The sequence below is a fragment of the Notamacropus eugenii genome, chromosome 6 (assembly GCF_028372415.1).
Source record: "Notamacropus eugenii isolate mMacEug1 chromosome 6, mMacEug1.pri_v2, whole genome shotgun sequence".
NCBI classification, from domain to species: Eukaryota; Metazoa; Chordata; class Mammalia; order Diprotodontia; family Macropodidae; genus Notamacropus; species Notamacropus eugenii.
The window spans coordinates 373,247,362-373,271,181 of record NC_092877.1 but is presented as its reverse complement, the minus strand read 5'-3'; the positions used below and the strand labels follow the sequence as shown (position 1 = coordinate 373,271,181).

Below are 23,820 nucleotides of genomic sequence, written 5' to 3'. Positions count from 1 at the left end.
GCAGCAGCTATGGATATGCATGCATATTTCCAGGGTAAATTCACAAAATATAAACTCTCTTCCTCAAAGAAGAAACCGAGACATTTATTCAAAATAAAAGCTAAATTCATCATAATAACAAAGAAATCTATACACATTATTAACGTGACTGTTGTTTTATTTTGGTGGAGAGTGAGGAGCAAGGGGGGGCAATCGGGGTTAAGTGACTTGCCCAGGGTCAAGCAGCTAGTAAGTGTCTCGGGCTGGATTTGAACTCTGGTCCTCCTGACTCCAGGGCTGGTGCTGTATTCGCTGCACCACCTACCTGCCCTATGACTATTATTTTATAATTTAATTCTTGTATAACACCCTAACGTAAAGCCTCTGAGATAATTTCTCTAAACCAGTCTCAATAGATTCCCTCCTCTTTTTTTGATAATTATTTGTATTTGGATCATCTGAAAGGCAGCATAGTGCTGGATTTCACATCAGAGGTCCTGAGTTCAAATCCTGGCTTTGTTGCTTACTCCCTATTATGACCTTGGTTCTATCATAAAGGAGCCTCAGAAGGAGGCTCAGTTTCCCTCTGTACAAAATAAAGAAGTTGGATTAGTTGGCCTCCAAGATCCAGTGACAGTACTTGAGAGATAGGGCATTGTTATTAGAGAGAAGGCTTGAACTGCTGACAGTTTCTCTCTTACGTGAGGGAGCCTGAGTTTATTTGCCTTCAGGGGGTGATAGGAAGTTTATTTTCTTTAGTCAGGTCTCCTGCTTGCTGTAATTAGAGCCTGGCAGGAAAGGCATTTTGACATCACTTTTTCAGGAAAAAAATTAGAACAGTAAAATTAGTTAATATTTTATCATCAAGAGATCAACAGAAAGTCCTGGAAAGTGCCTGTTTTCTGTGGGTGTCTTTCTGCATCCCCCGAATATCCTTTGTTTTTGGGAATGCCCCTTTGCTGATTCTCGTAACAGATCTGACAGATTCAGGAAAGCAGCCTGCAGTTGCCTTCAGAAGGTGACTCGGCACCTTCCCAGGCCCTTTCCTCCACTCCACTTCACACGCACAAATCTTGCACGTACCATCTTCCTGACTCTCAGGTGGCCATGACCTTAGCTCTGCTGCTCAGGCTCTTGGCTGGGTTTATTGGAACAGGAAGAGTTTGTTTCTCAACCTGCAGTACCCCTCCCTGGCCTGATTGATGTCTACAGTCTCTCCCCTCCACTTTTCCTCTTCTCTCTCCCCATCGCTCAACTCTACTAATATTGCTTTCTTAGCATCTCCAGCACTTAGGACAGAGCTTGGCTCATAGTAAGTGCTTAAGAAATGTTTCCTGACTTAACTTGATCACGTGGTATCTTGAAAACTTTACATTAGGTGAAGTGTCCCTACAGGGAGTGGGGGAAGGGGCGCACTGTTTCATTCTGTACTTGTAATGGTGCTTGAGTGATTGGACCAGGCACTGTTACAAGGGTTTGATTCTGATTTATTCATCTCATTCCTTTGGAAAGCATTGATCAGATTGTTGTTGGGAGGCCTCTGGCAAGCTCCAGGAGCCCTGGTGGTTCAGCAGGTTATAGACCTGATATCATTTTTATTTGGAAGCGTAGGGCATTGGTTCAGGTGACAGGTAATCACATCCCAGGATTGGGATGCTCTGAGGGAGGGGGATCATTGACTCTCCCTTGTTTATTGCTCTTTCAGGACAAGCTCAGGTTGCCATTTCAGTTTTCCTGGAAATGCTTGGTGAAGAGGTAGCAAACATAGTTGTTTTACTGTGTGTAAGAAGCCCTGATGAACATGGGTGTGTTCTGTCCACCCATGAATCAAAGTGTTGGCACTTCCTTTTCTATGAGATGGTAAAGAAGCACCAGCAACTTTGTATGAAAACAGTTATTATCTCTACAGCATTTGGTTTTAAGTAGTGTTTTGGGATGAGTGGCAATTGAGGTGGGACTGTGGGAGGAGGATTATTTTTTTTAAGGTGTGGTTGGACAGTGAGGTAGAATTTATGATCTTTGAGGGTGGAAACATTGTCATTTTGTCATCTTTGTATTCCCAGAACGTAGCACAGTACCTGGAATATAGCAGGTGCTGAATAAATGCTTGATGAATGAATGATTGAATGAATGAGTGATTGAGTATAGTTACTTTATAGAGAGAATTTTTAGTGCAGTTTTAAGCCCTAATATCAAAACATAAAGCAGTTGAAGTCATTTCCCACTCTAAATTTGAGATTTTTTCACAATTTGATTAGATTTCTCTTATATCTTTGTAATTACTTGACTTTGGGTCATCTGAGAGACAGGATGGAGCTGGATTTGACATCTGAAGTCCTGGGTTCAAATTCCAAGTTAAGCTTTAATAGCTTAAAACTACATTAAGAATTCTGGGATAACCTCTATGTGATTTCTAGTCTTTAGCAAAATCTTTGCTTTAAACTCTATGACTTTCATGGAACCAACAGTACTTGAAATTGGAAAAGAAAATGGAATAAAGCTAAATTAGCCTCCCTCCCTTTCTTATTGTTTCGGTAGTTACTGTTGAACTACTGTGAAGACTGAATATTATTCTTTGAAAAGGCAGTTATTGATATTCTTGAACACAGAGAAAGAGAGGAGGAAAAATGTTTCCTCCTCACCAATTTTTGGAAAAAGTCAAGTTCAAGTTCAAGAAAACAAGGCTTAACAAAAAGGGGGGGAAAGCATCCAAGTCAGAGATCACTGGTTGAGAAAAAGACCAAATGGCAGGTTGATTAGGCGGCATTGAGGTACTCTGAGAGGTGGATCATCAACTCCTTGCTTCATCCCCATTTCAGGACTAGAGAGCTCTTCCAATAGACCTGGAAATACCTGTGCGAAGAGCTAAAAGTTATACACAGTCATCCAAGAATCTCTGAGGCTTAGAGGCAGCAGGATGTGCTGGAGAGAAAGCTGATCTCATATCAGCAAGATTGCAGGGTCCTGCCTGTTTCCCTGAGTCACTTAACCTGGTGGAGCCCCACCCAAGCCACTGTCCAAGTGTAACTTGCAGGGCAGACGCTGGACTTCATTGTTAGAGAGAGTCCTTTCCCAGTTGCTTCCTATTAAAGCAGTGAAGTCACAGGTCTGGTCGCAGGTGGCTTCCAGAAAGAAATGCCAAACTACTTTTGAGGTGTTGCAGTGGCTAGAGCAACAGGCCCGAGGTTAGGAAGAGCTATTTTCAAATCTGGCCTCAGACACTTCTAGCTGCGTGACCCTGGGCAAGTCACTTCACCCTGTTTGCCTCAGTTTCCTTATCTGTAAAATATGCTGGAGAAGGAAATGGCAGACATCTCCAGCTTCTTTACCAAGAAAATCTCCTTCCTGGGTATAAATTAGGTTCTTTGGGAACTGCTCCCAAAGACTAGCTTTTCCCTTTTTGGGCAGTTTTCCTTATATCAAGCCTAAATTTGTTTCTGTACAACTCATTGCTCCTGATTCTGCCATCTTAGAGTGAAAAGAGCAAACCCATTGTCCAGTCCTCTGCACTACTTCTTTGGAGCCATGGAGATGCCTTAGAGGTTTGTAGAAGTAGCTTAGTAGTCTTTCTAAAACATTTTTCTACTGATCCAATTTCCCCCTTTTTAAATTGGAGGAGGAGGAGAAGAAGGAGGAGCAGCCCAGTAGCTAGAATTTTTATGGTGCTTTAAAAGTTCGTGCTTTATACATGTTTTCTTGGTTGGTCCTGACAACAGCAGTATGATGTGGGTGTTTTATTTATTATCTTCAATTTAAAGATGAGGAAATTGAAGCCAAGAGAGGTTAGGGGACTTGGCCAGAGTCACACACAACTAGTAATTTGAGCTCAAGTTTTCCTGACCTCAAAGTCCACCATATTACTTAGCTTTTTTTAATTTTTTCCCCCTCTGATCTTAATGGAAAGAACATACAGAAGCTCTGGGTTCAAATCCCATCTTTGATATTTACTGTCTCTGTGACCTCAGCACCAGACACATAGTAGGTACTTCATACTTACTGACTAGTTTTCTTTCCCTTTTTCTTTTCCCTGTAAACTTGCTTCTTATTTTAAGTCATGCCTAATTCATATGATTTGGGGGCATGGGAAGGGAGGAATGGACTGTGGAATTGTCTTTATTTCTTTCTCTTTCCATTTTTTTCTTAAAAGGATGAACTATGGAAAATCCAGGAGAAGCTCGAATGTTTTTTTGGGTCTCTGGTCGGATCTAACGTGTATATAACTCCTTCCGAGTCCCAAGGCTTGCCCCCTCACTATGACGATATTGAGGTAAGAGTTGTTTCAGTACTATGAATTCCTTTACAAATGAAAAGTGAGCTGCTAATAGCAAAACAGGTTTGAGATACCTCTACATATCTACATATCTACATATCTATGGATCTATATCTATTACATCTATATATGTTTAAATATCTGTATCCCTATTATATCCCAGTTTTATCCCTGTAACTGTGTTTATCTCTGTCTATAGAGCTAGAACTATAACTATATATGTATAGAAGTAGAATCTACATATCTCTGTATATGCATGCAGATATTTACGTACATGTCCCACAGTAGATTAGGAAATATTACATGGTTTCTAAATTTATTCCTGGCAAGAAATCTTTATACTGTTTTGTTATTCCAGATCTATTACTGTAATATCTTGGCTTCAGAGAAGGTAGCAAGAACACACAGACACACACCCACAGACACCCCCCACTGAGGACTCTATTCTGCTTGCTCATGTAGCTCCTTGGACCTATAAAGAAAAAAGATTATGGCTTATTCTTTGTATATATTCCAGAGCCTTGTATACAGTAGTTACTCAGTAAACATTTATTGCAATGATTTGGTTTGTTTTTGCATTAGAAGAAACCCTTTGGGGTTTATCAATGAAGAGATTATTGGTAACTTGAAGTATCAAGGCAGCTAATAGACAATGAGAGAATGAAGATGGGATGATAGGTAGGAGGGAAGCAGCCACTAGACAGGGAGAGCTTGAAAGTAAGTGAAAGAATGGGGATGGCAGAGGGGGAAGTCTGCTGGAGGAAACAGCAGAATAGGAGCATTTGTGGGTATAGAGGGGTCTGTTTTGGCTAGAAATGAGATCTTATTTTTTGAGACAGGGACGAAGACAGTGGCATCTAGATGATATGAAACCATAGCGATCTGGGCAGTTTTCTTTTAAGACTTCTTGAAATATGGTGTCTAGTCTCTCTCTTTTTTTTTGGTCATGGCATTCAGATAGGTAAATGATTCTTAAATTTTCTCTTTGAATTTTTTTTTTTAACCAAGTTAGTTTTTACTTTGAGATACCTTCTATTTTCTTCTATCTTTTTTTCAGTCTTTGGACTTTGTTTTAATAGTTCTTGCTTTCTCATGGAATCATTGGCCTCTCTTTGGTCTGTTCTCATTTTTAGAGAGTTTGTTAAGAAGGCAAGGTTTTATATCTTTTGTACAACTGATAGTTCCCATTCTCATCATTCTTCTGTAGCTCTCATTTCTTTTTCCCCTTGCACTCTCATTTCATTGACAAAAACATATTTAACCTTTTTTTTTAAATTCTTGTTTCATCTATGAATTCTCTTTGAATTTGTGTCTAACCTGAATTTTTCTTTGAATCATTGCTGTCATTTTCTCCTTCTGGGTTTGTATCATGAGCATCTCTGTTACCATAATAGTACTTTATAGTAGAATTATTTTTTCTTTCTTTTTTCTTTTTGCTCATTCACTTTACAGCCTGACTTTCAGCTTATGTTGGGGCTAGGGTCTGTTCACTTCTGGGTGGAAGATCTAGGCTGGTCCTATTCCTGTTTTCTTGGGGTATTACATGTTGTGTTGTTCCATAATCTCAGAGACAGCTCGGGCTTGGAGTCTGCAAGCTTTCAGTGCTCTCAAAGAGGTGTGATTGTTGACTCCTGCTCTAGACCTGCAGTTTCCTAACCTGGGTAGACTGATGCTGGACTTGGCCTTTGAGAGCCCCCTGGGGAGTTTTTTGCCGGTTCAGAGTTAGAGAACTGTCTCCTGCCCTGATTCTGTGACCCAGATGTTGATAAGGAAGCTGCCAGTTTGTACCTGTCCCATGGTTGGGCTCCAGTATTGGTCTGGGGGTACCCTGGCATGAGTCTAGAATCTCTTCACATCCTAGGTCCCACTGTCCACAGACCTCTAACTCTGCTGATCAAGTCTGGAAGAATGACTTACTTGCTTTTTCATAGATTTCTCCATCATGATTCAGTCTGATGCATTTTCTGAATGCTTAGGAAGGGGGAAAGTGAATGGGAGGAGCTCTTTGCTTGGCTTCTTGCTACTCAATACCTATTCCTAAGTCAATCTGACGTCTTATCTCTAAGATAAAATCTCTAAGTCCCATGGTCTCTTTAGAAGAATCTACCTTGGAGAGTCTGCTCGTCATCCAGAATTCAGGATTTATGACTGTGTAGTAGTTGATCAGCTTTCTTGCTCAGAGATGATAGTTTTTTTCTTTATTTAACTTTAGTTTTCAACATTCACTTCCATAAGCTTTTGAATTTTAAATTTTCCCTGCCTCCTCTCCTACCCACTCCCCAAGACTGGGTGCAATCTGATTGAAGCTTTACGTATACATTCTTATTAAACGTATTTTCACATTAGCCATGTTGTAAAGAAGAATTAGAATGAATGGGAGAATCCACAAGAAAGAAAAAACAACAAAAAGAGAGCAAATAGTATGCTTTGATCTGCATTCAGAGAAGTTTATTTTAAGAAAATGAAAGATGTTTAAAGGCTTTTGAGCTGCTTTGAAAAAGTAAAGAGAACATTTTTCTGTTGTTTGATATGTCTTGACAAGTTATGTACTTAGTTTTACCATTGAAAGTTCCTGTGTCAGCAATCATAATTTAGAGCTAGAGTTCTGAAGTTGGAATCCAAGGCCTTGGGACAATGTGCAGATTTCAGGCAATCTCTGAACTTCAGTGGGGAAAAGAAAATTATATCCTTATTTTCACTTTAATTTCCTTTCTAAACCCACTTATTTTATTTTATGGATTTAAAAATAGTATTCTGAAAAGGGGTTCATAGTTTTCACCAAACTGTAAAAGGGATCCATAACTTGAAGCTGGTTGAGCATCTTTTCCTGGGATTGGAGTGGGATGGAGGTAGGAGGGGGCCAAGGGGTGTATGTCTTTATGTGGAGAGAAAGAAACTTTTTTTTTTTAAATTCAACTTCTCATTTAGCCAGCACCATTTGAAGGCTAAGGGATTTAAGGAATCAGGAAATTCTTCAACACTTGTGGAATTTGTATCTCTTTACAGGTGTTTATCTTGCAACTGGAGGGAAAGAAACACTGGCGCCTCTACCAACCCACTGTGCCACTTGCTCGAGAGTACAATGTGGAGTCAGAGGACAGGATTGGGGCGCCAACACATGAGTTCACATTAAAGGTACTTGACCAAGAGTGGTGTTGCTTTAGTTTTAGTTAGCTGTAGTGTGTTGTGGTTCAGTGACTTCAGTCGTGTTCTTGGCAGAGATACTGGAATGGTTTGCCGTTTCCTCCTCCAGCTCATTTTACAGATGAGGGAACTGAGGCAAACAGGAATAAGTGACTTGGCCCAGAGTCACACAGCTGGGAAGTGTCTGAGGCCAAATTTGAACTCGGGAAGATGAGTCTTTCTGACTCTAGGCCCAACACTCTACCTACTGTACCATCTAGCTGCAAGTGCAAGTCCAGAATGAAAGTTGAATAGTGCCTGACTACCTGGTGCAGGCTGCCTTTACTCCATTCTGTGAAAAATGAGAGCTTTAGTCTTTGCCATCCAGCATAAGGGCAAGTCACTTGACCCTGTTTGCCTCAGTTTCCTCATCTGTAAAATGAGCTGGAGAAGAAAATGGCAAACCACTCCAGCATCTTTGACAAGAAAATCCCAAACAGGGTCACAAAGAGTTGGGCATGACTGAAACGACTAAACAGTATAGCAACAAATTAAATGTTTTACCTTATCTCCTATTGAACAGACATCCGCACAGGGCAGTGTGGTTTTGTGCACTTGGCAGTGATACATTCTTCTTTTTTTTTTTTTAAATTTATTTATTTAACTTTTAACATTCATTTTCACAAAATTTTGGGTTCCAAATTTTCTCCCCATTTCTCCCCTCCCCCCTCCCCAAAACGCCAAGCATTCTAATTGCCCCTATCACCGATCTGCCCTCTCTTCTAACATCCCTCCCTTCCCTTGTCCCCATCTTCTCTTTTTGTCTTGTAGGGCCAGATAACTTTCTATACCCCATTACCTGTATTTCTTATTTCCTAGTAGTAAGAACAGTACTCGACAGTTGTTCCTAAAACTTTGAGTTTCAACTTCTCTTCATCTCTCCCTCCCCACCCCTTCCCTTTGGAAGGCAAGCAATTCAATATAGGCCATATCTGTGTAGTTTTGCAAATGACTTCCATAATAGTCATGTTGTGTAAGACTAACTGTATTTCCCTCCATCCTATCCAGCCCCTCATTGCTTCTTTTATCTCTTTGGATCCTGTCCCTCCCCAAGAGTGTTGACCTCAAATTAGTCCCTCCTCCCACTGCCCTCCCCTCCATCATCCCCCCTACCCCTTCTATCCCCTTCTCCCCCACTTTCCTGTATTGTAAGATAGGTTTTCATACCAAAATGATTGTGCATTTTATTCCTTCCTTTAGTTGAATGTGATGAGAGTAAGCTTCATGTTTTTCTCTCACCTCCCCTCTTTTTCCCTCCACTGAAAAGTCTTTTGCTTTCCTCTTTTATGAGAGATAATTTGCCCCATTCCATTTCTCCCTTTCTCCTCCCAATATATTTCTCTTTCACTGCTTAATTTCATTTTTTTAAGATATGATCCCATCCTATTCAATTCACTCTGTATTCTCTGTCTCTGTGTGTGTGTGCATGTGTGTGTGTGCATGTGTGTGTGTGTGTATGTGTGTGTGTGTGTAATTCCACCAACTACCCAGATACTGAAAAGTTTCAAGAGTTACAAATATTGTCTTTCCATGTAGGAATGTAAACAGTTCAACTTTTAGAAGTCCCTTATGACTTCTCTTTGCTGTTTACCTTTTCATGCTTCTCTTCATTCTTGTGTTTGAAGGTCAAATTTTCTTTTCAGCTCTGGTCTTTTCATCAAGAATGCTTGAAAGTCCTCTATTTCATTGAAAGACCATTTTTCCCCCTGAAGTATTATACTCAGTTTTGCTGGGTAGGTGATTCTTGGTTTTAGACCTAGTTCCTTTGACTTCTGGAATATCATATTCCATGCCCTTCTATCCCTTAATGTGGAAGCTGCTAGATCTTGTGTTATCCTGATGGTATTTCCACGGTACTTGAATTGTTTCTTTCTAGCTGCTTGCAATATTTTCTCCTTGACCAGGGAACTCTGGAATTTGGCCACAATGTTCCTAGGAGTTTCTCTTTTTGGATTTCTTTCTGGTGGTGAGCAGTGGATTCTTTCAGTATTTGTTTTGCCCTCTGGTTCTAGAATCTCAGGGCAGTTTTCCTTGATAATTTCATGAAAGATGATATCTAGGCTCCTTTTTTGATCATGCCTTTCAGGTAGTCCCATAATTTTTAAATTGTCTCTCCTGGATCTGTTTTCCCAGGTCAGTTGTTTTTCCAGTGAGATATTTCACATTATGTTCCATTTTTTCATTATTTTGGTTTTGTTTTGTTATTTCTTGGTTTCTCATAAAGTCATTAGCCTCTTTCTGTTCCATTCTAATTTTGAAAGAACTATTTTCTTCACTGAGCTTTTGGACCTCCTTTTCCATTTGGCTAATTCTGCTTTTGAAAGCATTCTTCTCCTCATTGGCTTTTTGAACCTCTTTTGTCAATTGAGTTAGCCTATTTTTCAAGGTGTTATTTTCTTCAGCATTTTTTTGGGTCTCCTTTAGCAGGGTGTTGACCTGCTTTTTATGCTTTTCTTGCATCTCTCTCATTTCTCTTCCCAGTTTTTCCTCCACCTCTCTAACTTGATTTTCAAAATCCTTTTTGAGCTCTTCCAAGGCCTGAGCCCACTGAATATTCATTTTGGGTGTTTGGGATACAGAAGCCTTGACTTTTATCTCCTTCCCTGATGGTAAGCATTGTTCTTCCTCATCTGAAAGGATGGGAGGAGATATCTTTTCACCAAGAAAGTAGCCTTTTATGGTCTTACTTTTTTTCCCTTTTTTGGGCATTTTCCCAACCCGTTACTTGACTTTTGGGTCCTTTGTCAAGAGTAGGGTATACTCTGGGAATCTCTAAGATCTCAGTTCCTCCAAGGTGGCACAATCAAGCGTGTACTGGTCTGGATGCAGAGAGGGATTTTTGTTTCCAGAATCTTTGCAGATACCTCTTCACAGCCACTTGGCCTCCAGTTCCCAAGTCAGCACTGGGGGCTGATTTTCAGATAAGCTGGATGGGCAGGGCCACCATTCAGGGTGAGACAAAGACCAGCTTTCCCAGGGCCTCCACCCAGGGCTGAGGTAAGACTCAGCTTTTCAATGCCCCCAGGGGTTTTTACACTCCAACAATGGAGCTTCCCCTACAGGCTGCTGTGCAGGCTCTGTGGCTGCTGCCTGCTGCTGGAGGTATGGGAAAACCCTTCTCCCTTCCTGGCCAGCCGATTAAACTCCGTCTCTGACTTTTGATGTCTGTGGACCGAGGGATCTGAGGACCTGCTACTGCGACTGGGGGTTCCGCCCCCGAGGTGTCCTCCTTCCAGAGTCTCGTTGCGCAGTTCGGCCAAGGCTGGGCTGGGCTCTGCGCTCCGCTCCGTGTCCAGCGCAACCAACATTTCCGTGGGCCTTTCAGGTCACCGTGGGCTGGAAATCTCCTCCGCTGTGTTGTTCTTCACTTCTGCTGCTCCAAAATTTGTTGAGAGTCCCTCTCTACAGGTATTTTATGGGCTGAGGGGAGGACCTTGCGTAAGTGTCTTTCTAGTCCGCCATCTTGGCTCTGCCCCCCAGTGATACATTCTTATTACCATTAACTTGATTTTCTGAAAAGATCCATTTCCCATTTAACCTGAGCTTTATGCCTTAACCCGCCCCCCCCCCCCCAAACAGTTTCATTGCAGTTTCAACACTTACATAGCAGATTCAGAGACTCTTCTTAGCTTTGAAAATAAATGTGCCCTTAGAAGTGCACATCTTGATTTCTGACTGACCTGATACAGTGTGAATGGATTTAATTTTTTCCCTTTGGGGAATCAGTAAGTACATATTCAGGCAAAAACATTTTAGGAAGCATCTAGGTATCTTCTCCTGAAGTTTCACTCTGGCCCTGTATTCCCTCTGAGGTTGCAGACAGCACATCTCCCATGGTGTCTCCATTAGAAGAGTGATTTTTGTTTGGAAAACACTATTGAATTCCCTTGATGATGGGGGCAGTGAGGTATCGTTACCCTGTGCATTCCCCTGAATAAATATTCCCTGGCAAAGGGCAGCCAGCATGCCCCCAATCTGTTTTAAAACTCAGTATCTGAAAGTTATTTGTAAGCCAGGACTTATGACAGGAAGTCTAAAAGAGAGAGTAGGGCAGGTAAAGAAATGCATAACCCTCATTTATTATTCTCCTAGGTGTTGTAGTACCTTCCTCCTGGGGTATCTTGTGCAGATCAAGTACAATAATATATGAAGGGCACTTGTAAACTTCCTAGCACCATCGTTATTGCAGTTACTGTTGTGATGGCTCCTTAAAGGGATCCATTGAGTTTCATAACAGAAAGGCAGTGTTTCATTTGAGCCTCTCCAGTAATTCTCTGTGATTAACAAAACACTGTCCAGATGGTGCCCTTCATTATTTCAGTTATTAATAAAAGTAATTATAATGGTTTGTACCTCTCTTTCCAGATTTAAAACTTTCCTTGCCCTCAGTTAATTTGAAAAGACTCATTTTTTCAGAATGGACTCTCTTTTGTCTCTTAATGGACTTTTTAAAACACCACTGCTGCATTTTTTATGTTGTTGGTTGCACCCATTCAGGCGCTTCGTTCCTAAGCCACTGTGGCTACATTGTCAAGTATCCCTTAGGTTTAGAGTCCTGTGACAGAAGGCCAGTTTTCAGTTGCTGGCTTTATGGGGTGCACCCATATTACCATCCATTCCCTCGACTTCTAGACCCTTATTGATGGTGGAGGGATGGGGAAAGATATTAAACATATCTTCTAGTGACCACACTTGTCTTCAAAGTAAATGCTTAACAAAATTCTGTGGAATCCAGGGGGATTTTATAGAACACAGTTTCAAAACCCTGCCCTACACCATTCATTTTCTTGAAGTAATAGGATGCCAGCTGTCTTCCTATCGCCAGACCCACCCTCAGGCTGAATAAGATTCGCTGCTAATTACTGGAAACAAGCAGTGTAAACATTGCATGTTAACGTACACCTTCACGGGAGTAATTTCCTGCTTAAGAAAACAAAGTAAATTTAACAATTTATAAGTTAATGGGCAGCCAGGTGGCTCAGTCGGTAGCGGGCCAGGTCTGGAGTTGGGAAGACCTGAAGTCCAGTTTGACCTCAGACACTGGCTAATGTGTGACCCTGGCAAGTCGCTTAACCCTATTGGCTTCAGTTTCCTCATCTGTAAAAGGAGCTGGAGAAAGAAATGGCGAACCAGGAAAACTCCAAAAGGGGTCACAGAGAGTTGAACCCAACCAAAAATAACTAAACAATAAGTTAATAAAATCTTAATAAAGGAAAGTAAATATCTATTTAAAAGTTTCCTTTTTTCACCAGTTTGCTGTATAAAATGCTTTGTTCGCCATTGGGATCTGGGGGAGAAGTATATTTCAGAACCACCAGGAACCATGGGGAGGGAGAGATAAAAAGTAGGCAGGGCCCAGAACCACAGGAAGGGAGTTGATGGCTTACATAGAACTGGTATTTCAGGTTTATATGTGTCGAGTTTCTTTTCACAGAGCTCAGCCAGGCAAGATATGTGAAGGTTCAACTTATTAAATAGGAAAGTAAACACATATCAGTCATAGACAGGAGTTGAGAAGTCATTTAGTCCATCATGTACCTCAGAGTGCCTCTATGATATTTCTCCAAAGCAGTTCTGTAGTTTCTGCGTGATGACTCCAGAGAGGGGTCCCCACTCCTCGAAACGCAGCCCATTGCGGTCTTGATGAGCTTTCATTGTTTGGAAGTTTTTCCTTATATCAGGCCAAATAAAATCTCTGTTAGCAATTTCCACCCACTTTGTCCTAGTTCTGCCCTCTGTGACCAGAAAGAACAATGCCAGTCCCTAGGGTACTGGAAGACAACCTTTATTAGGCATCTGAAACTTTAAGCTAACATTCCCAGATAGGACATAACTTCTTGGTGCTTTGGAATCTTTGCTGCTTTTTTTTGGTGGTCTTCTAGCTCATCCGTGCCCTTCCTAAGATAAAGTGTGTGTGCAGAACTGGCCGTGTTACTTCAGACTCGGTCTGAGCAGGTCGACTAAGCCAGTAGTACTGCCTTCTTCTAGACCTTTTATTGTGTCTTGGATGCCTCTGGCAGCATGCTAAGGCCTGTGGACCCTTTCTCAGAGTCATGTTTTTAAATGCATAAGATGAAATCCATAGAATTACAAAGAAAAGCAAATATTTCTTTTTCTCTCCAAGTTCACCACCCCTTGAAATCTGTCCATGTGCTCCAGGTTGAGAACCCCTTTTCTAGAAGCTGCTCTTAAATTCAGCCTAGGGCCACATTAGTTCTTTTGACTGCTGTTACAAAGTTCATGGAACTTTGAATCCACCAAAATCCTCAGCTTTCTTTTTACATGAGCTGTCATCTATCAGTAATTTCCCCCATCCTAACCTTGTGATTTTTTGAACCAGGTACTTTTGCTTCCCCCAGGAATTAGATTATACAAGTTGACTTTTGGTGAATGGGAACTTGGAAGTGAAATAACCTGAATGGGATGACTTGGGGACACCACTGCCAATGAAGCTTTATTATCAGCATCCCATTTGCCCTGTGGGTCATTACACGATAGTTTAATGGTATCCTGGAGTTGAAACTCAAAACCTTTGTAAAAATGGGAGCAAGGGTGGGGAGAAACAGTTGACATTCAATTATAATACTCCTTTTTCCCCCTTCCCCCATATTTTAGCCAGGGGATTTGTTATATTTCCCCCGAGGGACCATCCATCAAGCTGACACTCCTCCTGGACTAGCCCATTCTACTCATGTGACCATCAGCACCTACCAGAACAAGTAAATATCCTTCCACTCTTCTCGCTGCCTCCCACTTTGAAGGACTCATTGACATGGCCTTTGGCCACCTTCAAGAAAAGGGTAACAAAGGGTGGGTAACAAGAGGCTAATGTCTCACGTATGGAGTCAGGGCCTTTGGGTAGAATTCTGGTTGCTAACTCTCATGTCCTGGGTAAATGCTTTGTTGTCTTTAGGTGTGGTTTTCCAATCTGAAACAATAGGTCAGACGATAAGAGGAGTAACTAAACCTTCTTCACAGAAGTGTTTTGAGTCTGAACACGTGAGGGATGATTGTAAGGGGCCGGCTTAACTGGTGAGTGCCACCGGCTGCTTTCTCTGGAAACGAAAAGAACCATGCCCCTGGACTAGTTAGTGAGGTCATCTCTTCATCTGAGCTTCTTCCTCCTAGGTTTTCATTTTATCATATTTGTAGGAAAAGCCAGAAAAAGCAGTCATGAGCATTATTAGCTGTGCTGTGTTTTCAAAACTACATTCAGCTTAGAACAAGGACTTTTTAACATAGGGTCCATGAACTTAAAAAAAATTGTTAGCTATTTCAGCATAATTGATTTCCTTTTTAACCCTGTTTTTTATTTATTGAAAAAAAATTCTAAGAAGGGTCCTTAGGCCTCACCAGACTGCCAAAGTGGGGGTGGGATGAAGTTAAGGAAGTTACTCAACTTGTAAATCTAGTTAGCTAATGCCATCTGCTCCTGGTTCTTCAGTCAAAGCCCTTTTAGGTCAGAAGTAGAAGCAGATTTAAAGGTTGCACACACCTTCCCCCCTCCCTTCACTTCACTATCCCTAACAAACCAAACCTTCTATTAGTCTGTCATTTTATAGTCCAATTGTGTGCCCACATTAAGACCTGGACGTATTGGGGCTGATTTTGCCTGTGGTGTATTCATTCTTAAAGTGGCAGATGGGGATGAAGCCTATGAATCTTAGAGCGTTCCTCACCATCTTCACAAGGTCCCATGAAGCTCAGTAAATATTTATACCTAGCATGTGGTGTGTGGATTCATTCCGCCCTCCTCTTCAAAGTAAATCTCACAATTTCTATCAGTCATAGACTGGAAAGGTGTATTGATGACTCCCTCTTTCCAGAACTAGTCTGAGTCAGTAAATACTTGTTCATCATCTTCTCTGTGCCAGGCACAGTGCCACACTCTGCCAGAAAGGCCTTACTTTCTGACCTGTTGGGAGTAAGCCTTGGACAGGCAAAAAATATTTTGTGCAGCTTAAAAAGATCTGAACCTGTTCTTGATGTTGAAAAATACAGTAAGAAATGCAGAGGTAGGTGTAAAGGGAAACTACTTAGAAAATGTGCTAGGAGTGTGTGATTATTTGGGGGAAATGAAGAGATGGTGTGTGACCCTGGGCAAGTCACTGAACCTCTCAGGACCACTTGAAGCCAGTTGGTAAGGTGAAAGGTTGCAAAGAGCCTGCCAAATTACATTGAAAGAGGAAGCTTCCTTAATGTAGAAGTTCGCTGTATCAGTAAAACCGATAAGTCTATGTGCCAGGTACTGTGCTGACTGGGGATATAGGAGGCCAGCAAGTTCCTGCCCTCATCCCAGGGCTAGTCCAAATTCCTATTCCTGAGGAACTTTAATCTTTTATGGGCTTTTCTGGGAGTTGAGACACAAATGTGAATTTTGCTTGACTGAGGGAAAATCATGCTGTAAATTTATATTTTGGTTCAGTAGTAAGCAGTATAAAGTTTGCTAGTGACACAGGAAAAATATTTCTTGAAGAAAAATGACCCACTAAGAAGTAGTAGTAATAATGGTTCTATCTGACATCTAAGATTTAGATCCTCACTACAGCAACAGGTAGGCACTATTACTATGGGCAGCTCGATGCTCAGTGGATAGAACACTGAGAGTGGAGTCAGGAAGACCTGAGTTCCGATCTAGCCTCAGACACTAGCTGTGCCATATGGCAAACCACTCCAGTATCCTTGCCAAGAAAACCCCATGAAGAGTCAGACTTCGACTGAAAGACTAAACGTTATTCCTGTTTTACAGAGAAGGAAATTGAATGAGAGTAAGGTTAAGTTACTTGCCTAGAGTCACAAAGCTATTATCTAAGAATGGATTTGAACTCAGGTCTTCCTGCTAGCTTCCTGTCAAGGTTTCTTACTGCTAGAATACTGTTTTTTAATCTGACTACACAGGAATTATAAATTCTCCATGGTAATTAGGGGTAGAGAAAGCATGGAGAATTGAAACCTACAGATAACCCTGCTTATTTAGGCCAGTAGCTTTTACCTTTTCTCTCACCAGACCTCTTAAACATATTATAAAACGTGGTCATTTGAGTTTCGCTTCCTTTTCAAGCTCTAGAACAAAACTATCCCAAAGAGGGAAACTAGACAGAGGAACAGGAGAACAAAGGACTGGGACTCTGTTGCTGAGAATTTGGCTTAGGTGGCTTTGCCAAGAATACCATGTGTCTCACTTTTGTAAAATAGACTGAGTCTGTATGTGGCAGTTAAACAAAGATTTAACCTAAGATGCCTTTTATGTTTTTTAAAAAACTTTTCCTGATTAATAGAAGGTAATTTTTAATGGTTAACTTTGGTCGCCTGGACTCGCAGTAATGGTGTTCTAAAAGTATTAGCTTACATAATGCACTACTCAACAGTTTGTATTGTTAAGGTTCTCTTTTAGCATTGTGTTCGGGCTTTATTTTCGTTCAGATTCTGTGCTGTTAGTATCTTAAAATGTAATTGGGAACATGTGCTGGACTCTGCCATTTCCTTGGAAATAGTTCTTATGAAAATTGTGTTTTGAGGCTTGATTTTTCTTTGTTCTCATGAATTTCCTGTTTCATGAAAGGATGTGATTCATTTCTCCAATGGCAGCAGAAGTAAGTTTATGAAAATGCACCAGCACTTTTCAGCTTCCTTCTTTGAACTTACTCCGAGGTCAGGGATTGTGGGGAGTGATTCTGAGGACTGAAGCTTTCTTAGGTGACAGAGAAAAGCATGGTTGATAGTGTTATTTTCATTCATAGGTACGGTGCATTATAAGGCCATATTGAATTCACAGTGTATATAGTCAAAGAAACTTTTAATCCTTGTCATATCTTACATAGTATGTGTACACATAATACGTATGCATGTGTGTACACACACATCATATTTCTATACTAAAAGGACTTGTGATTTTGTCTGTTGGTCTGCTATATTAAATGGCCTTCAAGAGTGACTGTGGCTAAAACTGACTGTTGGAAATCAGTATGGCGATGAACTTCTCCAGATGGTTCATCTTACTTTTGAAACTTTGCCATTTAGACTTGCCAGAGACTGGACTCTGTTGGCAAAGCCTTTTCAGGAGGACATTAGTGCACGCACATATATACACACACATACACACATGTAAAACTAGAGCTTCACTTCCCATACCTTTGAGAATTGTGCTGCTAGTCTGCGAATTATCTCAAAGAGAGGAACTCAAAAGGACCTTTTGCTCATTTGTGTATGCATGTGTGTAACTTGTTTTCCTTTTACGCGCTCCAGTTCATGGGGAGACTTGCTTCTGGATGTGATTCCTGGCGTTCTCTTTGACACTGCAAAGAAGGAAGTAAAATTTCGGACTGGCATACCACGGCAACTGCTTTTGGTAAAGAAACTTGGGAAGGGTACAGATGGGAGTGTCAGTGTCAGAACAGATTTTCAAGGGTGCAGCAACAATGGGAACACCTCAGACATCTGAGTGAACTAGGCGTTTCCTGGTCCTTGTAACCAGGGTAGTGTGGAGTATGATAGGATATTTAGGACTCATGTGAGTCAGAACTAGGGATAGTGATCCAGAAATGACAAGGAGAGCTGTAGCCTGAGCAAGGAGCTAAAATCTATATCAAATTACTTGCCTTCTCAATAAAGTGATGGGGAGAAAGGAAAGAAAAGAATTTAGAACTCAAAATTTTAATAAATAAATGTTAAAAATGTTTTACATGTAATTGGGAAAAAAAAAGTTATTTAAAAAAACCTTGGTGGGTACCTGTCAAGCTCTCCTAAAGGAAGGTAAAGAATGATTCTTTATCCCGCTTAAATCTCTCTTAAAAAGGGATACAAGGAGTCAAAGCCACCCTTAGAAACTGTCCCCTTCCTGATCCATGTTCCTAAGTCTTGGGGCTTTTGAAGTACCTACTGGGTTGATAGGTAGTGAAGTGGATAGCACAAGGAGCCTGGAGTCAGGAAGACTCATTTTCGTAAATTCAAATCTGGCCTCAGACACTTACTAGCTGCGTGTCCTTGGGCAAGTCATTTAACCCTGTTTGCCTCACTTTTCTCATCTGTAAAATTAGCTGGAGAAGGAAATGGCAAACCATTCCAGTATCTTTGCTAAGAAGACACCAAATCAGGTCATGGAGAGTCGAACGTGACTGAAATGAATGAACAACTGGGTAGAAATGCTTGGAGTTTTGTCCTTAAGCGTATGCTACTGAACTGGGCTTTATGCAAAAAAAAAATTCTCCTTGTTTGGATTCATGACAAAGTTTGTTTGTTTTTTTCCCTAGCAAGTGGATGACATGACTGTTGCAACAAAAAGATTAAGTGGCTTCCTGAGGACTCTTGCAGAGCAGTTGGAGGGTACCAGAGATCTGAGATCTTCTGAAATGAAGAAGGATTTCATTAGGAGCAGATTGCCACCATACCATTTGGGGGATGGTTCCAGTCTCTCCATCCCAGGTGAAATTTACTGTTTACTTGGCTAGATTGTCTGGATGCTTTTTTGAGACTTGCATGATCCTCCTTAGATCTGTGTAAGTGATGATGAGGGAAGGAAAGAGCACAGGGTCACCATGGACCTGGGTCCACTATTAGTGTATTTTGTCATTTTTGTCCTGTTACAGTTTTAGGAACAGCCTTTGGGACCCATTATTCAAAGTGTATCAGCCATTATCAGACGGCATTTTAAGCATTGTTCCGAAAGTGAATCAAGAGTTGTGTAGTAGAGACAGACAGTGTTGCCAACAATGATGTGATGGATAAAATTCCCTTTTACATCAGCACATTGGGTTTACCTTGCCTCTTTCCCCGCAAAAAATCTCATGGATGATTGATGGAAAGACTTAAGCATTTAAGGTCCACATAGATTGTATTCTACACTCTTGAAGGGAGTACTTCATAGATGCATTGAAATACTAAAATAATCAGTCAGTGACTAAGCTGGAATCATCATGAGCTTACTGAATAGTCTAGAATCTTTCATAGGAGAAGAGGTTTTTTGTTTTATTATTTTGCTCTGGGGTGGTTTCATTTTGGAGTTTTTGTTTTTTGAAACTTGTTTTAGTCTGTTCTCTGAACAGTATATTTTTCTTTGGCAAGACTTTGGTATGTTCGTTCATTCAACTCACAAGAACTTTTGAGTGCCTTCTACTGTACTCTATTGTATGTCACTTAGGCATGAACAAGACTTTCCCATTAGGCCAGAAGTTCTTAATCTGGGAACCATGAACCTGTTTTTGTTGTTGTTAATATTTTATAACTGAATTTCACTGTAATTGGTATATTTAATGCATTTAAAAATGTTATTGAGCCGTGGACTTCACCAGTCTGCTGAGTCCCATGACAAAAATGGTTACGAACCCTCCATTCCATAATAATTGTTTAATTATACTTCCTCCCACAGCACCCTAGCATCTTGTAAATTGGAATAAGGCTAATTTAGAGAAATAGTAGGTTAGTATCTGACTTATTTGAATTAGAATAGGGGAACAAGGCTATTTGTGGAAATAGTCAAGATCTGCTGAAACAAAACAAGTTGGAGAGAACACCTGGGCCTTTGTTTTGTTTGCATCTTTTATGATCAGTTGTATTCTTAACTAGATCAACTATGAACAGTTTTCTCTTCCTGAATAATGCTTTTCCTTTGATGGTGTTTTACGTAGGTGGAAAGTTCCCCAAATTAAATAGCAGAGTAAGACTGCGATTTAAAGACTACATTGTTATGACAGTGGAGGCAGACAAGGATACATCTGTGAGTATCAGTGAACCACGGTCTAGCCTATGCCTCGCCTTTTTAAAACTGCATTGGACATTTACTATTCTAAGGTATCAGTCTCTTATTTTTAGAAAACTATAACTGGATAGTCCTGAGCTATCCACAGCTCTCTCTTGGTGTCACCTTAGATCCTCTTCTTAAGGGATCCTTTTGTTGTCTTGATGGTGATAGAATTTGGAACCATACGGGAACTTAAAAGATAATAAAAACAAATCCCCTCATTTTATAGATGACATACTCCAAATCGTATTAGTAGCAAGAGATGGACTCAGCATTCAAACTGGCCAACATATCCAGGTGCACGTGGCTTTCAGATATCTTTATACACCAGTCAATGTGCCCATGGTTCCACAGAATCATATATTTAGAGTTGAATAAGACTTTGCAGATTATCTCATTCAACCTTCTAACTTTACACGTGAGGAAACTGAAGCCAAGGGAGGTTCATTGACTTGCCTAAACAATTAATAAGTAGCAAAGTCAAAACATTTGAGCTTTTATCAGTTAAGACTTAACATACCCTAAAACCAGTCTTTTGTTTTTGGCTGCTCCTTCACACTTTGCTACTATGAACCAGTCACCTAGACTAAAAATGCGTCACTATTTGTAGCTAGGTGGCTTAGCAGTTAAGAGTTTCAGACTTAAGAGTTAGAAGACCTGAGTTCAAATCTTGCCTCAGACACTAGCAGTGTGACCTTAAGCAAGTCATTTGCCTCAGTTCCCTCATCTGTATAAAACTGTGGTATCTAATCTGTAAAGTGCTTTGCAAATCTTAAAGAACTATATGTTTAGTGAACATTGCCTCTTTCTCCCCTGGGAATCTCATGGGAGGATTGATTGGAAGACTTAGAGAAAATTCACACAAGAGCTTAAGGTCTACATAGATTGCCTTCTACATTCTTTTATTTTCTCCTTTGTTTTCATCATACCCAGCCAATTAGAAAGCTGTGTCTCATCTTCCTAAATGTCTCTCAAATCCATCCCTCCCTTCCCTGCCCCCACCATCTGCCTCTTAGCAGAAGTACCCTAACCGGCCACCTGTGGTCCTTTCCTTCTTCATTTCATCCTGCCTATAACTGCTAATTTTTTCTAAAACCATCTTTCTACAAGGTAAATCTTCTCTTGCTTCCTTGGCCTTCGGACATATACAGAGACTTGGTCTTGGTGTAATCATAATGCTCTTTGTACACTGTACCACTGAGCAGCACATTGGGAAGTGGACTTATTGCTTAGAGCAGTTTATGGTCTTTAAACACCCTCAGAGGGTCTGATTGGCCACTTAAAAGGGTACTTGAACTCAGGAGAGTTCCTGAAAGAACAATAATTAAGTTTTATTGTATGATTTACAATGCTAGGTAAAACTAACAAAATTATCATCTATTTTTATGCCAGGGAAATGCTTTGCAGATGCTGTTTTGCCACTCATAGCCAAGAGTTAGGATACCTTTACAAGCTGTTCACCGCCCTATTATTGGATTAAAAAAAAAAAAACTTGGTCTCAAAGTTATAGTCTCTTCATGTTAATCAATTTTCTTTATAGAGAAGAGAACTTAGAATAAATCAGGAGGAGTTAATATAGGTAGAATTAGGTTCCATGTAAGAAAATCTTTTGATTTTTTTTTTTTTTTGATTCTTGAGCGGAATGAGCTGCCTTAAGAGCTATTTCTGTTCCTCTTGCTAGAAGAGAAGGCTCGGTGACTGTCAGTTATGTTATAAAGAAGATTCTTTGATTAGATCTAAGGTTTTTTTCCAAATCTCTGCACATCTGTGCAGTCTGGAAATTCTTGCTATTAGAGAATGTAAAGTACTTCCTGTGTAACCCTACTTAAGAAGTAGACCAGTATTTTAAAACATGCAAACTAATCCATTCAGATGTGACTGAAAAGAAAGGATTTAGAAAGAAAGGCTTCATCACTCAATATTTCACTTCACCTTAATAAACAGCTATGAGAATTCTTATAAAAATTTAAGTGTTTCTCTTCCAGCTCTTAAGATCTTGCCTAAATTCTACCTTGTTTTTAAACATATTCTATATGCTAGCTCTGGTATTTTTTTTAGTCATCTAAAGGAATACTTTTGCTTTAACTAAACTGGTGCTTACTCTGACTTTGCTCATACTTGTCTCTGCTGACAATGTTTTTCTCACCTCTTTCTGCCTCTCTAAATATTAAAAAAAAACAAAGCCCTTCTCAATCATGAAATCTTTCGCATCTTCCAGCCAAATTGTCCAGTCCATCTGCCAAACTCCTATTTGGTGACCTTTCTTCTATTGTTAATTTATACTTTATAACTTAGCTTTCCACGTATAAGTATGTATCTCTTATCTGGCTAGGTAAATGATCTGATTTTACAGAATGACAGATAATAATGGGAAACCCATTGTTCAGTTGACCACATAATGGAGAGACCTGTGGAGGATTTGGGGGAGGATATGAACCAGTCACACAGGATCAATATGTATGTGTGGTTGCCTTTGGGTGAATATTATAGTTTTGGACTTTTCATTAAATGAGATATTGTCTTTCTGCCAAATTAGTGAAGCTTTAAAGTGTGTAGAAATTCATCTGTCAAAAACATTTTGCCAAAACTTTTTAAAATTCTTAATGCTACTTTAACCCTGCAAATTTTGTAGCTAGTGACTTTTCTTTCTTTTTAAGGATGAGATTCAAGAACAAATGGTTTACATCTATCATTCTTTGAGGAATAAGCGGGAGACACACATGATGTCTGGAAATGACAACGAAACAGGAGAGGTTTGTTTCTACTGAACTGAATAAATATACTTTTTTTGAGTCTGGTTAGTAAAAGTAGTAGTATTTTGAAGTTTTTTTGCTTTGAGGGTAGTTTTATTTGTTGTTGGTTGATGGGCAGTAACCTAGCTTTCTTTACACCATTGCTTCCCAAACTATTCCTTCAGAAAATCTTGACAGCATTAAGCTATCTAGAAAGAGCTATCCATTCTCTCAGTCCACTCTCTCAGATTACATAGACTTAGTGCCAGAAAGGACTTGAGGTCTTCTGGTTCAACCCTTTCATTGTATGGAGGAGGCTGATGCTCCAAGATACGAAGTGACAGAGCAGTAAGAAGTCCTCTCAGTTTAAGCTCCAACTCCTACCTCACTTCTTCAGGGGCAAAGTGTAGGACAAGAGAGAGCATCATCCACCACTGATGAGCTATGCAAACAGAGTCTTTACTTTCTCTCCAACGTACAAGGTCCCTTCCTGATGAATCTTGTAGTGTACTTATAGAACAAACAATCTCTTGGTCTAGGCCAAAGCACCCATTCTTAAAGAACTCCTGGTGCTTGCCATTTTGGGTTCCATCAGTATGTTTTAAGCTCATGAGTAAAAGTGGCCAATTTAGTTTTTGACTGAAATGTGTTTCTTTGTCATTTCAAGTTTGGTGATATCCCAAGATTGATTCAAAATTTAGCCTTCTGGGGTGTGAATAAAGGGCAAATGAATGATGTAAGAAAGTCACTGCAAAAGCATTTTTATCATAGGATCTAGGCTGGGAAAGGACTTTAGATTTGGAAGATGAGGAAATCCAACTTCCTTTCCCTTTTACCACAACGCTTCCCCTACTGTGAGTCAATATATAAATTCTCTACTTCAGACCACTGACACTTCTGAAGCTTTCTTCACAGTGGTT

At 40.3% G+C, this 23,820-nt stretch overlaps 1 protein-coding gene across 3 annotated transcripts in view; it reads left to right on the top strand.

The window, feature by feature from the left end:
• RIOX2 (ribosomal oxygenase 2) overlaps window positions 1–23,820 on the top strand; it is a 49,972-nt gene that overhangs the window by 9,085 nt on the left and 17,067 nt on the right. For 2 of the 3 annotated variants that reach the window (XM_072618685.1, XM_072618686.1), the window contains exons 3-9: window positions 4,127–4,246; window positions 7,256–7,384; window positions 14,048–14,151; window positions 17,678–17,780; window positions 18,682–18,853; window positions 20,056–20,144; window positions 22,826–22,921. In XM_072618685.1, coding sequence (XP_072474786.1) covers window positions 4,127–4,246; window positions 7,256–7,384; window positions 14,048–14,151; window positions 17,678–17,780; window positions 18,682–18,853; window positions 20,056–20,144; window positions 22,826–22,921 — 813 coding nt within the window. Of the gene's footprint in view, window positions 1–4,126; window positions 4,247–7,255; window positions 7,385–14,047; window positions 14,152–17,677; window positions 17,781–18,681; window positions 18,854–20,055; window positions 20,219–22,825; window positions 22,922–23,820 lie in introns of all 3 variants that reach the window. The other variant, XR_011969160.1, reaches the window with a different exon arrangement.